Source organism: Psammomys obesus, unplaced genomic scaffold (assembly GCF_907164565.1).
Source record: "Psammomys obesus unplaced genomic scaffold, mPsaObe1.curated_primary_1811, whole genome shotgun sequence".
NCBI lineage: Eukaryota > Metazoa > Chordata > Mammalia > Rodentia > Muridae > Psammomys > Psammomys obesus.
Window position 1 is genome coordinate 897290 of NW_026596466.1, and position 15552 is coordinate 912841.

The window sequence follows — 15552 nt, forward strand, 5'->3', positions numbered from 1 at the left end:
TATGGACCTGAGTTCAATCCTCAAAACCCACATAAGGAAGCCAGGCGTAGGGGGCCCTCGTAGTCATAGGACTGAGGAGGCAGAAACAGGAGGCGCCTGGAGTTTATAGACAGTCAGTCTAGTCTGTTAAAGAGCTCCAGGTTCGGTGAAAGACCTATCTCAAAGAGATTAGCATGAGCAGAGATGGGGATGGAAGGTGAGGTTGCACACACCTTCAACCCCAGCACTTGGGAGGCATAGGTAGGTAGATCTCTGTGAGTTCGAAGACAGCCTGGTTTACAGAGTAAATACAGGACAACCAGGGCTACACCGAGAAACCTTGTTTTGAAAACAAAACAAATAAACAAACAAATATATATATATATATATATATTTAAAAATAAAAAAATAAATAAAGTGGATAGCACCTGAAACATCAAGTCAACCTCTGTCCTCCATCATTTACAGGAAATATATAACACAGCGAGAGAGAGAAACAGACAAAGAGAGATCATTTACATATTTGTATAAGGTAGATAAATTTTAATGTCAGAGATAAGAATAAAAACCTCAGCAAAATTAAGGAGGTTTACCAGAAGTCTAGGGCAGAACTGAAGAAAACAATACATTCCAAGTATCAGCTAAATCAGTCTTTGCTCTAATTAGCCACTTGTATATATACACAATAAGCATCACTTCCACCAGGTAGAGAAACAATGGTGGACTACTGAATCTACATCAGAGGTTCTTCCCCACCTCCCCCCGTCACACACACACTAAATTTTAAAAAGCATGGGAAAGTCAGGGTTTGTCTGGTCTCTGCACCAGCACTGTTAGCATTCTTGGTGCTCGGTATCTGCAGAGAGGAGGTGGGTGTTCTCTACCCTCTCCAGCTTACTTCTTCAAGGCAGGATCTATCCCTGAACCTAGAGCTAACTTTTTTTCAGGAAGACTGGCAGCCAGCAAGTCCCGATCCCTCCTTTGTTGCTGGAGTTACAAATGTGCACAGGATCATGTCTGGCACATTTACAGAGGGCTATGATTTGAACTCTGATCCTCCAGCTTCTGCAGCAAGCACTCTTACGGGCTGAAGCACTCCTTCAACCTCAGGCCTTTCCATCCTTTTATCTCACTTGCAAACATCTTCCCTACAATCCCAGCAACTACTCCTGCTTATCTAGACCTTGCTAATAAATACCTTACATTTCAGACTTATGAGCACCAACCCCTAAGCTGGCCCGCTTTCCCCAAGGATTCTTACACCTTCTACTCAAACTTCCACACATCTTTCCCTGTTCTCCTCTAGGGAGAACTGGCCTCTACTGAGGCAACAGAAGTGAACTTTCTCATTTTAAGAGCCATGTGTGCACAGGCACCCAGATCTATACCATCTGCTTCTGCCTCTAAGACCAAACTTCCAAATGTGCTATTGACCTCTGACCTCTTGCTTACCCAGGACTTTGGTAAGCAACTGCCTTCTTCTCTCTTGCAATCTGACACAGAAACAGACTGAAGTTGCTTCACACCATACAAAATAAAGCATATCCAAGAATGGTGGTACACCCCTTCTCATGCCAGCACTTGGGAAGCTAAGGCAGAAAGATAAGGTGGTCAGACACATAGCAAGACTGTCAAGGGGAAAGCTCATGGTGCCTCAACCCTAGATAAGGAACTATGGGCGACTAAGGATTGGGAGGAGTCTTCTGCAGAGAAGAGCACACCAACTGTTACCCAACACCAATGGTCAGCCCTGACAACACTCATGCAAGTAACACACAGGCTGATGCTGTAAGCCCCAACCAACTCCCCTGCTTCCATCATGGCATTCTGCAATGTAACTGGAAGACAGACTTGGGTTATGTCATGGCTTAAGAATTCAGACGGACAGAAGAATTCAAAGTCAAAGCCTTTAGATGTATCCAATGTTAGTGTTTACAATCTAAACTGGTTTAGGTGTTATAAGGAGAAGAAAGAGGAGAGAGGACAGAAGAAAAGAAATAATTAAAGGACAATAAAAAGCTCCTTAAAAACCATGCCTTTCCTTTTCTTATAGTTTTTAAGGCAATACTTACAATTTTTAAAAAGATTTCTGCTAAGGTGCAATTGTAAATGTTTGTGTTCCCCCATCACTCATATGCTGACAACTAACCACTATGATGCATCAGGAGGTGGAGCTTTTAGGACAGAATAGGGTCACCGGCCTTATAAGAAGGGCTCCAAGCTAGGTACAGTAATATACACATGCAGTCCTGGCTACTTGGGAGACTGAAGCAGGAGGATCACTTGAGCCTAGGAGTTCAGGGCAACCTGGCCAATATAATAAGAGTCTCAATCTACACACATTCCTTCCCTTGCCATCTCTAAAATCAAAACAAACAAAACCCCTAAACACAAGAACCAATGGTGCATGTCTTTAACCCCAGCACTTGGGAGGCAGATCTCTATGAATTTGAGGCCAGTCTGATCTACATTGTGAGTTCCAGGATAAACAGGGGTACACAGTGAGACCTGTCTAAAAAAAAGCAAAACAAAACAAACAAAAACAACAACAACAAAAGCCACAAAAGATCCCAGTGAGCATCCATCTAAGCCCATTCTGCCATGTGAGAAAAAGGCCAGAAGGTGCCATTTATAAACCTTCAACAGACACACAATCAACTGGTACCCAGTCTCTACAGCTGCAAGAAACAAATTTTTGCTGCTTAAAGCTAGTTTGTTAGTTTATTATAGCAGCCTGAACAGAAGTAGACAACTTCCTAGAAAGTTAAGCACCTAGGACAGCTGAGTTCATACTACCTCACAACTGCAAGGGGTAATGAGAAAACTATACTAACACTACAGTGTCTATAGAAAATATGTAATGCCACATCCTAATTCCTAATTAGCTTTAAAACGTGAACTGTATAATCAAGAAGAGGGAAAGAAAATAAGGAGCACCTTACCTTTCCAAACCAGCCACTTCCAATTTCCTGTATATAGTTTAGACTGTGGCGCGCAACTTGAGACTTCAAACCTTCTGGGGGAAAAAAGAAAGAGAACATTAAAAACATAAGCATCTAGGAGGATAGGCACAGTCAAGGTGGTTCAGGTTTCTAATCCCAGACCTTGGAAAGACTGAGGCAGGAGGATCATGAATTTGCAGCCAGCTGTGGGCTACATGATGAACTCTGTCTCAAAACAGCAATATGCACAAGTATCTAACTAAAGTAAAATAAATAAGGTTGGAGAGATGGCTCAGAGCTTATTGCTCTTCCAGAGGACACAAGTTCCCAGCAATCACATCAAGTTGCTCACAACCTCCTGCCATTCCATCACCAGGGGATATGAGGACCCTTCAGACCTCCCTGGCGCTTCCATACAAGTGGTACACTTGAACACACACACACATACAATGAAAATAAATCTTTCTTTTTTGTTGTTTGTTTCAAGACAGGGTTTCTCTGTGTAGCCTCGGATGTCCTGGACTCTTTGTAGACCAGGGTGGCCTCAAACTCACAGTGATCCGCCTGCCTCTGCCTCCCAGAATGCTGGGATCAAAGGCATGCGCCCACCACGACTTGCTGAAAATAAATCTTTAAAATAAATGCCAAATACATACCTATAAAGTAAAAATACTGACATAATTTAATATTGTGCTGATAAAGGTAAAAAAAAAAAAAACATAAGCACCTCTTTCAAATTAATGACAGTCTCAAGTTTAAATGCTGACAATAATATTTTAATATATTTTTTAATATCTTCTACTGTTGCTTCTGTTGTTCTACTCATCATGGTGACACTATCAAGTGGACCAATACAGACATAAGGGGAGCCCCCAAGGTGAAAATAATAATAATAGTAATAGTAGTAGAAAACAGTCTGCTAACTTCTACAGGATATGCATCTCCATATCCACAATTTCAGCAAACTCCAAGTAACATCAGACTTAGACCATACCAAGACGCTAACAATCAAACTGCAGAGAGCCAGAGAATCCTGAGAGGGCAGAGATGACTCACTGTGTACACAGGATCCTAAATAAAACTAAGGCCCAATTAGTCATCAGAAATGGAGGCCAGAAGGCAGTGGGTTCCCAAGATAAAGCTCTGGGAGGAAAAGACCTTGCAACTAAGATGCTGTATCTGGCAAAACCACATTCCGAAAATGAAGGGCTCTCAGATAAGCAACGCTGGAGTTCGCTGCTACTACACCTGCCCTGAAATAAAGGCTTCAGTATGAGATGAAGTGCTGAGATTATAAGCATGCATGACCACACTCAGTTTTATGATTTTATGAGGTGATGGGGACTGAACCTAGGCCCTCACACAGGCTAGGCAAACACTCTTATCAACTGAGCTGCCTTCCCAGTCCAATCTGTAACAATTTTAGGTTGTACACTGAAGCCGCCATCAACTTAGGCTCAATTGTTAGAAATACAGAATATTGATCGTAATCTTCATTGTAATCACAGCACTAAATAAATAAATAAATAGATAGATAGATAGATAGATAGATAGATAGATAGATAGATAGATAAAAACACAAGCAAGCTAAAAAACAAAGAGAGGAGCTAGAGAGATGGCTCAGTGGTTAAGAGTGTTTGCTGCTTCTGGGATACTGGGTTCTACTCCCAGCACGCACATGATGGCTTCTGTGATTGCTCTAGGGGATCTGATTCCTCTGCTCTCCATTAGCACCTGCACTCACATTCACATACTCGTGTGCAAACACACAAATACACATAATTTAAAATAATAAAGATTAAAAAAAAAAAAAAAGCCAGGCTCAGTGATGCACACCTGTAATCCCAGCACTTGGGGAGGTAGAGGCAGGTGGATCTCTAAGAGTTTGAGGTCAGCATGGTCTACAAAGTGAGTCCAGTACAGTCAAGGCTACACAGAGAAACCCTGTTTTGAAAAATAATAGTAGTAGTAATAATAATAATTATTAATTATTATAAAAATCTTTTTCAAAAGGAAATATATCAAATGTTAAGATTTAAAAGGCAATCCGAACAAGTGTGGTGAACTGATTTTCTTTAAAACAGGTGTCAAGGTTGACAAGATGGATCACTGGGTAAAGGTACTTACTTGCCAAGCCTAAAGACCTAAAAAAGTTAAATCCCTGGAACACATATGGTGGAAGCAATGAACAAATCCCCACAAGCTGTTCTCAAACCTCCACATATGTACTGTGCAACCCACATACACACACATAATAAATAAATACATAAATGTAATCTTGGTGTCCATGATTGGGCTAGAGAGATGGCTCAGTGGTTTAGAGCACCTGCTACTCCTCCAAAGGACTCAGGTTTGGTTCCCGCACTCACACTGGAAGATTCTCAACTGCCTGTAATTCCAGAGGATCTACCCCCTTTGGAGGCACCTACACACATCATAAACATAGAGAAAAGCAGATGTACACACAAACAAGGAATGAATGAATGAATGAATGAATGTAAATTTTAAAACAGCTAGCAAGACTGCTTAGCAGTTAAGAGCAGTCACTGGTTTTACAGAAGACTCTGGTTTGGCTCCCAGCACAGTGGCTCCCAATAGTCCCTTAACTCTAGTTTCAGGGAATCCAGCACCTTCTTCTGGATTCCCACCCAGACAGTGCACATACATACATACATAAAAGCAAAACACTCATACTCATACATATATACATAATTAAAAACAACAGAATCTTATAAAGAAAAAATTGAAGGTGCCCTTACGATTCCATAAGGGAAAAACCAGGGTCTTCAGACATTGCTCTTGGGGCAGTAGCTAACACATGTGAAAGAACTAAACTAAAATCTTATCCTTGGGCTGGGGAGGTAGCTCAGTCAGCAGAATGCTTGCTGGGCATGCTGAAAGTCTCAGGTTCCAAACCCATAAAATCACATATGTAGGCACACACCTGTAATCCTAGCACTTGAGAGAAAGGTGGAGACAGGAGGACCAAGAGTTCAAGAAGTATTGAAGGGCTACAGGAGACTACAACTTAAAACAAACAAAAAAACAATTAAAAAATGCCTTATCCCATATTATGTAAAAAAAAAAAAAAAAAAAATTAACTCAAAACAGATCAGAGAGGCCAGCACAACCACTCAGTGGGGGAAGGTACCTGTTAACAAGACTAACTCCCTCACCCGATGCCCACGGCCCACAAACTGCCATCTGACATGGCACCCACACACGTATATGCATCTTACACACACACACACTCACAAATAAAAATGGGGGGATAATCAATCACAGGGCAGGGGGGATAGCTCAGTACTGGCTGCTCTTGCAGACCACCCAGGTCCAGTTCCCAGCAAATCATGGCAGCTCCCAACCACCTGCACCTCTAGTTCCTGGAAACTGACATGCTTTTCTGACTGCAGAGGTCATGTGTGTCCTTGGCTGCACATACATACACTTGAAAAAAATAAATAAATCTTTAAAAACAAGACATCAGGATCAGAGAGCTACATTTAAAGGCTGAAACTGCAAAATGCATAGAAGATAGAGGAACATTAAATCTTCTGATCTTGGATTTGGCAATGGTTTTTAAGAAACAAGTGCACATGCCCCAGAAAGAGAAAAAAAATAAAGTGGATTTCATGGAAATGAAAAAAATTTTATGGCTGAAAGAAAACTTTAGAGAGTGAAAAAAGCCTACTGCATATAATAATAATCTGTGCAAATCACATGCTACACTTAAGCTATAATGAAGATAGTGGCACTGGGACAAAGAGTAGATCCGATAGCTAACAAAGAGAACAGAGAGCCTCTACCAGACTCACGGAGCTCAAGAGGACCAATGAGTGAATAAAGATGAAAAGATCCAGAGATCTACCAAGACCAGACCTGGATTCTCACACACAAAAATCAACTCAAGATGAACTATAGATTTAACCTGGAAGCAAAAAACCTTAAAATGTAAAAAGTAACGTTGTGGGCGTGATTCAATGAGAGTGCATGCATGAGCCTCTGGGTTTAATCCTCAGCACCACAAAAGAAGTTGTCATCATAATACATAGTTTTAATTTTTTAAAGATTTATTTAATGTATACGAGTGTTTTGTCCACATGTCTGTATGCACACCATGTGGGTGCCTGCTGCCAGCAGAGGCCAGAAGGGAGTGGATCCCTTGGAACTGGGGTTACAATGATTGCAAGTTGCCATGTGGGTACTAGAAACTGAACTAGGGTTCTCTGCAAGAAACTGCTGAACCATCTTGCTAGTACAATTCTGATGATAGAGAGTCCTTACGGCACAAAATCTCTAAACACCTGATTTAGCCTAAAGTCTTAAAAAAAGAAAAAAAGGCTGTTAATATGCTCTATTAAATTCAAGAGAGCCTTTTATTAAAGGCAGGAAGCTATACATACAGGCATTAGTAGGCAGGAGGACCAAGAATACATGGCCATCCTCAACTATACATACAAGGCCAGCCCAGGTTACATGAGATTCTGTCTCAAAAACAAAACAAAACTAAACTAAACTAAATATAGCATCTAGAAAGATGGTTTAAAGTGCCTGTTGCTCAAGCATGAAGTACTGAGTCCACATAGCCAACATCCACAAGTCAGCTGCAGCAATGTGTGCCTGTATGCCCAGGCTGGGAGGCAGAGACAGGAGGAAGAGGGTCGGGGGGGAGTAGTAACTAGCCAAATCATTGAGCATCACATTCAGAAAAAGACCCTACCTCAAAATTAAATAGATAGATAAACAGACAGACAGACAGATTGACAGACGACAGACAGACAAGGCGGGCAGGCGGGCAGGTGGATGGGCAGGTGAATGGACAGGCGGAAAGGCAGGCAGGCAAGGTGGAGAGCCAACAGAGGAAGATACCTAACATCAACCTTTGGCACGAATGAGCACACACTCACATATACACATTCTCTCTCTCAAAACAAATGTAAAGTGAATAAAATAAAACCAGAGTCATGATCATCGAAGTCCTTTTCTTATATGTGTGATTTTTTTTAAGTGAAATACTTTGATATCCTGTCCTGTACTTTATTTTAGCAGCTACCATGGAGATTATAGTTAACATCCTAAACTTATAACAATCTAATATCAATTCATACCACCTTAGCTTCATAAGCAATAGCATACAAATCCCTGCCTGACTAGCGGGAATATAAACTGTACAGCTCTTGAAGAGTAAGATGGCAACACCCATGGCTCTCTTCAAAGAAGGGCTCCCACAAATGTGTCACTGAAAGTTCCCTTTGTTTGCCTGTTTACTGTTGGGTGAACGGGAGTTTGTACAGACCACGGCAAGCATGCAGACGCAGAGGACAATGAGTGGGAGTCAGCTCTCTCCCGCCACGTGAGCTCAGGCTGTCTGTCAAGCTTCACAGAAAGCACCTTTACACTCTGAGCTGTCTTGCCTGCCCACCTGCTTTATTTAGTTTCATTGTGTGTGTATGGGGTTACTCTCAGGGGCCATAAATATCAGATGCCCAACCAACCCTAAGTGCTAGGAACCAAATTCAGGTCCTCTGGAAGAGCAGCAGGTGCTCTTAACCACTGAGCCAGCTCTCTGGCCACCATAAGCTTTATTTTTTTTTTTAACAGTTGAAGATTAAAAACAAAAAATATCTACCAATTGAGTGTACAAATGCAAGCCACCAATTAATACTCCATCTGTGCTGCCTAACAGAGCTGCGGTTTGCTACTCTGCACATCTTACACTGAGCACTTACCCAACTGGTTCTTATAGATAAGCCAGCAGAAGGGGACTGCTGGATGAAGATAACCTCCTTACTCAGATGCACTAACAGTCTGGGGGAGCCTGGTCCCTTCCCACACTCAACAAACCACCCAGGGACACTCTCTTCCTCCCCCTAATGTTATCATCTTGTGGAAAGTTGATATTTCGTCAATTAGTGACTCTTCTTATGTACACGTATGAATACTTCCATTTCATTCCATCACTATCTCCTTTCACATCCTAACTTATGTGTTCTAGTAACACATCACTTCTTCCTTTTTAGTGTTTGAGTGCATCTGGGTGAGCATCTGAGTGTGAAGTGGAAGCCAAAGAACAAGCTTCGGAATCATTCTTTAGGCGTCTTATTTTTAAGAGAGACTAACTACCCTGAAGCTTGGCAGGCCAGGAAGCACCAGGGATCTGCCAGTGCTGGGATTGTAAGTGTACACCAACCATGCCCAGCCTTTTTACTTGAGTTCTGGGGTTCAAACTCAGTTCCTCAAGCACTTTCCAACCGAGTTCTCCCCAGCACAAGTTATTACTTAATTTATTTCTTCCTTTTTTTGGTTTTCAGGACAGGGTTTCTCTGTGTAGCCCTGGCTGTCCTAGAACTCACTATGTAGATAGATCATGCTGCCCTGAAACTCAGAGATCCATCTACCTCTGACTCCCCAATGTTGGGATTAAAGGTATATGCCACAACCACCTGGGTACTCTTTAATTTCTTAAACATTTACGTGCACTCTTTAGTGTACTTTTCAAATATTATTTTTGCTAGTATGTCTAATAGTATTTCATATTTTTAATATAGAGTATTTCATTTTATGAATCAGATTTGGCAATTTTTTTCATGGTATCTAGATTAAGTGCCAAGCATGGCAAGTTCTTTTATATCCTTCAAAATACTTTGATAAAAATACTTTTGATTCCAAGTAGAGAAACTTAAAATTATTTCTTCCCATTAAAATTTTTATTTAGCCGGGCATGGTGGCACATGCCTGTAATCCCAGCACTCAGGAGACAGAGGCAGGTGGCTCTCTGTGAGTTCAAGGCCAGCCTGGTCTACAAAGCGAGTCCAGTACAGTCAGGGTTCTTGCTGTCTCAGGGGGCAGGGGGGATTTTAGTTATTGATATATTTGAGGGAGAGCTGTGTGTCGTGCATGCCTATATTTGTGTGTGCATGCATGTTCATGTCTATGTGCTGTGTGTAGATGAAAGGCAATGACAGGTGTTTCCCTCTGTTGTTCACTACCTCATTTTTTGAGATAGAATCTCTCAGTGAACACAGTAGTGTTCTTTTATAAGTTTATCATCATGCCCAGCATTTTACATGTCAGTGGGAGATCCAACCTCGGGTCCTCATACTCTTAGAGCAGTGAGCCATCTCCCTAGCAGCCATCTTCCCGCTCCAAAAGGAACTTCAAGGAGGCTTCAAGACACATGGCTGCCTGGCTCCATGTAGTTTCTCTCATGCCCATGTCTGTTTGTGCTCCTAATCATCCCAACAGACCTTGAAGGGAAGGTCTCTTATCTGTCGCCACTTTCCTGTCTAAATAATCTTTCTGCATGTGGCTGAAGTTAAACCACCCAGAATGCCTGTCCTAGGTGCTTCTGCCTGGTCCCTGAAAAATGAAGCTACAAAAATAAGGATCTGGAGTTCTCAGTAGTCACTTTCTCTTCGAAGGAAAGAACTACCTAAAAGATGAGGCTGACCTGCAATGACTCTATAAAGATGACTGAATTTGAGGACCCTAGATCAAACTATTTTCAAGGTCACCGCCACCTTTTTCTCCTCCCACAGTCTGGCCTCTCTTCCACCAGTACTCATCTGAGTTAGGATTCTACTGTCTGAAGTTAAGATGGACCAAACAGCTCAGGGCTTTCCTTAAGTAGAAGGAAGTAAACAACGGGCTGAACAGGCCAAAGCACTTCCATTTACGCTTAGGCAATCAAAAGAGTCATTGAACTCCTTTTAAACACCATTTTGACTGAAGCCTACCCTTAAGTATTATTACTTAGAGAAATTAAAGCTAAAATATACTAAATGTCATTTAAAAGTTGTTTGGGATTATTTTATGTGTCTAACTGTTTTGCCTGCATGCATGCATGTGCACCACAAGGATGCCTGACGCCTACAGTTATCTGCAGAGGACACTGGATCCTCTGCAACTCTCCACTTTTACTGTTTGAAACAGAATCTCTCACTGAACCTGAAGCTCACTGATTTGGCTAGACTGGATGGGCAGCAAGCTCCGAGGATTCACCTGTCACTACCCAGTCCCAGCCCCAGCTCAGGGTTTATAGACATAAACTGCTATGCCTGGCATGTGGGTGCTAGGGAATCTGACCTTAGGTCTTCATTTCTGCATAGTAAGCACTTTACTCATGGAAACATCTTCTCCCCTCAGTATCATGCTTACCTTTTCTTTAGCTTATGTCTTTCTCTTGCTCTCCTTCTTTCTTTCGAAACAAGGTCTTACTATGCAGCCCTGGCTGTCCTAGAACTCACTATGTAGCTCGAGCTGCCCTTGAACCCACAGATATTCTCTTATCTCTCCCTTCAGAGGGCTGGTATTGAAGGTGTATGTCACCAGCTGGATCTAGCTTACTTTTTCTTTTAGTCATCACATGCTGTGATGATTGGAAAGAGACTAGTCCATAGGCTCCTGTTTGAATGCTTGATCCACAACTGGTGGAACTGTTTTGGAAAAAATTAGGAGGTTTGACCTTGTCGAAGTGGCGTGTCAATGGAGTTTTATAAAGCCCTGTCTCTCTCCTCTCTCTGCCTCCAACTTTCTTTCAGACCAGGACATAACCACTTAGCTGCTGTTCCTGTGTGCTGCTGTGCTCCTCACCTTCTGAAACTAAAAGCAAGCCCCCAATTAAATGCTTTCTTTTATAAGCTGCCTTGGTCATGGTGTCTTTTCACAGAAACAGAACAGTAACTAAGACACACATCCTACAGCACGATAAACTAACTGGGTTTACACTGCACTAAACATTCCCACAGTGCAATGGCTACCACAAAAGGCAGGGTTAGTGTCTCAAAGGCTTAAACAGCCTCATTTTACAGTCTTGGCAAACTCTACTTCTTGACAATACATGGGAAATAAAACTTCATCAAACAATTCTATCTAAAAAAAAAAAAAAAGCCCTATAAAAAGCCAGTCTAACATATCTCAATATGGCCCTCCTCAGCCAGAGGCACACCTTACTCATCAAGATAAGCAGTGTCTTAAACTAGAGCAACCAGCCCACAGCACATGAGCATTTTTGTTTTTACAATTTTTTAGATTTATTTATTTTATGTATATGAGTGCTCTCTCTGTATGTACATCTGCATGCCAGAGGAGTGCACCAGATCACATTATACATGACATGTGCTTGCCGGGAACTTTGAACTCAGAACTTCTGGAACAGCAGAAAGTGCTCCAGCCCCTGTGTTTTACATTTTTTAGAAAGATGATGCCAAATTCCTGATCATCCTGCCTCTACTTCCCAAGTGCCAGGATTACAGGTATGTGCTATAACACCCAGTTTATGCATCTCTAAGACAGAATCCAGCGTTCTGTGCATGCCTGGCAAGCACTCTAACAACTGAACTACAACCCAGCCCCAGGAGGTCTGTCTGAGCCCTCCATTTCAGTGTTTCAGAGAGCCAGAAAGGAACAGGCAGCTTTGTAGGAGGAGCCTGACTATCACGAGGCAGCGTCGCCAGGAGTAGGAGAAGCACAAACAAGCAGAGGAAGAAATGGGAGAAATGGGCGGCCCACCACGCTGTGATTGCAGCACAGCGTCCACACTCGATGCCCAGAGACAGTCTGTGAACAGCCGACACTAGAACAGAATGTCTTACCCACGGAAGGCTGGAACTGGGAGGGGGCTGGAAGTGAAATATTTGGCACTGAGAGTGTGAAGACCTCTGCTGGGGACTGGACGGAGGGGGTGTCTTCTGCTGGTGGTGTAAAGTCTATCTCATCGTCAAAATTATCTTCAAATTCCTGCAATCAAAAGAAACACTTATGAAAAGCTGGCTGCTAATGCTGAAACAAGGACTGTTTACTCGCTCATTCCGAACATCCTGCCATAATTTTTTTCCAAATCACATTTACTTCTAGTAAAAAGTTCAAGTAATTATGTTAACTTCAAAGAGCAGAGTAAGTAAGATATTTTCTTTTTTTCTGTTGCTTTGTTTTTGAGTCTGGTCTCCCATATCCCAGCCTAGCCCAGAGCTCCTGGTCCTCCTGATCTCACTCCCCAAGTGCTAGGAAAGCAGGCATGCACCACCATATCTGGAATGAGAATAAGTAAGCTTGTTAAAATAAGCAATAAATATCTTATATAATTTTTAACTGACAGCTTAAAGGTAAAAACACAAATGTCTAAAACATCCACAGAACTTAATATGGAAATACTTGCCCAGGCTCAAAAGCTTCAAAGACTAGAAAGGCTTAAGAATTATTAAAAGATTAAACAATGATTTTTAAAAAAAATCATTGTTTATTTTCACAAATCTCTTTGCAAACTGGGTCAAAGTTAATTTTATTTCGACATTTTTAAATTGCACTTCTAATTGCAATATGATTTCTTTTGAAATAGTTTAAAAAGTCAGATTTTTGTCAGGTGTCGTGGCACACACCTTTAACCCCAGCAAGTAGGGGCATGGGAATCTCTGTGAATTCGAGGCTAGCCTGGTCTATAGAGTCTAGGACAGCCAGGGCTCTGTTACACAGAGAAACCAGTCTCAAAAAACAAAAACAAAAACAGTCGGGTATTTCAGAGGCTGAGGAGATGGTTAAGGGCACTTCTTGCTTTTCGGAGGATCTGGGTTCAGTTCTTAGCTGCCACAGCATTAAAACCACTGGGTTTTCATATGTCTGTGTACGTACACACACACACACACACACACACACATATACACACACACATAGTTAAAAATTATAAAAGTGCTCTGCTTTAAAAAAGAAACAATGCCAGGAGCTGGGTGTGGTAGCACATGCCTCCAGCTACTCAGGAGGTCTCTGCAGAGTAGAAAGTTCAAGGCTAGCCTGGTCAACTCAGTGAGGGAGTCTCAACAATAAATAAATACAGTAAAAAGAGGGCTGGGAAGTGACTTAGTGGTACTGCACTAGCCTAGCATGTAGCAGAACTTGAGCTCCATCCCATCACCACAAAATAACTGAGACTGCACCTATCAGTCAATCTGTGGGAATCTTCAGTGATACGGACAAGCAGGTGCTATCCTGACTCTCCCCATCCTCCTTCCTGTGAACTGGGTGCCCTCTGGGGGCCCAGGTGAATTTAATGAAGAGATGGAAGATTATCATGGCATTCCTTACTTCAGATAATTAATCACCCCTCAGAGCACCACAATAGAAGCAGACAATAGATCTGTGAATAAGACTCTTCCATTCTTCTGCCATAACCCTTCTTTTCATTTTTGTTTTCTGTCACATTCCCTTAGATCCCCACCCACTACAAGAAAAAAAAAAGTACAACTAATAATGGAAGATTTCTGGCATCTAGGTTTCTGCACACATGTTAGCAGACATTCTTGGGTACTAAACAACATTACTGCTATTTGCATGCAGGAAAAATGAGGTTCTTAAAGTTCAGTCTCTGAAGGTCAACTTTGGGTGTGAGGGTACAGCACTGGCAGGGTTTGAGCCAGCCTCAGTTGCAGGTTGAGATACTGGGAAAGGAAGCTAGGTGTGATGGCTTACAGCACTTGGGAAGTGGAGGAAGGAGGATGAGAAGCTCAGAATCACTAGGGGCTTCATAAGAGTTTGTTGGAAGGAAGATAGGAAAGAAGGAAAGAAAGGAGAAAGGGAGGGAAGAAGGGTGGGAGAAGGACGGAGGGAGGGAGGGAGGGAAGGAGGGAGGGAGGGAAGAAGGAAGGAAGGAAGGAAGGAAGGAAGGAAGGAAGGAAGGAAGGTAAATAAAGGAAAAAGAGGAGACAAAAACTGTTCTATTTTTGTGTCTGTAGCATGTGGGTCAGAGGACAACATTGGGTGTTGATCCTTGCTGTCCACTGTTTGAGACAGGGTCTCTTTGTTGTCCTGCACTGCGTATGCAGGCTAATTGGCCCTCTAGCTTCTGGGAGGTCTCCTGTCTCTATCTCCCATCTCCCCATAGAGGCACTGATTACAGATATATGTGCTACTGTATCTGGCTTTGAAGGGCTGAACTCAAGTCCTCATGCTCACATAGCAACCGCTTTGCCCACCAAACCACCTTCCCAGCTCCCAGTGGTACATTCCTTTGTATAGTCATCAAGCCTCTCTTGTTAAAAGGACTTTATCTGTCATACCTTAAAAAGGTCACTTAAAATGTGGCAACAATTTTAACATACCAGCAGATATGCCAGCAGATGACTCAATAAAGATTCAAGATGATACCATGTAATAATAATAATAATACTAACACATTAAGATAAGGCCAACTGGCTTCCTGATCTGTAGATTGTCTTACCAAAGGCAACTTAACTCCTGAAACTGCAGAGCTCTAAGTCCAAAGGAAACCAACCAACACGTCAACAACGTTAATAAATACTCATTCAGTCACAGACTCGAAAGCTGGAGAGCTCAACACTCTGCAGCTCCTGCATTGGTCACAGACAACTGCAAAGTGATGCACAATCCCAGACTCCAAGCTGCCCACAACTGGCTCCCTTGTGAATACTCACATTCAAAAACCCAGATCAATCTAAGGCAAGGATAAGGTATCTGGAAATGTGAGAAGAGGCCAGGCTTTGGTATCAGCAAACCCATCAGACTTTTATCTTTGTCCCCAAGTGGCCAGGTTTCTGTGCAAAGTCCTTTGGCAAGACTGATAGCCAGGGGTTACAGATTCTCTATCTATTGTTGTGCTCCCAACAGGGAAGTCAGGAAGCTC

At 42.3% G+C, this 15552-nt stretch overlaps 1 protein-coding gene across 2 annotated transcripts in view; it reads right to left on the reverse strand.

Moving 5' to 3' along the window:
• The window catches only part of Lmtk2 (lemur tyrosine kinase 2), an 87211-nt gene that overhangs the window by 44189 nt on the left and 27470 nt on the right, over nucleotides 1-15552 (reverse strand). The window contains exons 3-4 of one of the 2 annotated variants that reach the window (XM_055598629.1): nucleotides 12515-12659; nucleotides 2922-2992 (exon numbers count right to left, since the gene is read on the reverse strand). In XM_055598629.1, the coding sequence (XP_055454604.1) occupies nucleotides 2922-2992; nucleotides 12515-12659 (216 nt within the window). Of the gene's footprint in view, nucleotides 1-2921; nucleotides 2996-12514; nucleotides 12660-15552 lie in introns of both variants that reach the window. The other variant, XM_055598627.1, reaches the window with a different exon arrangement.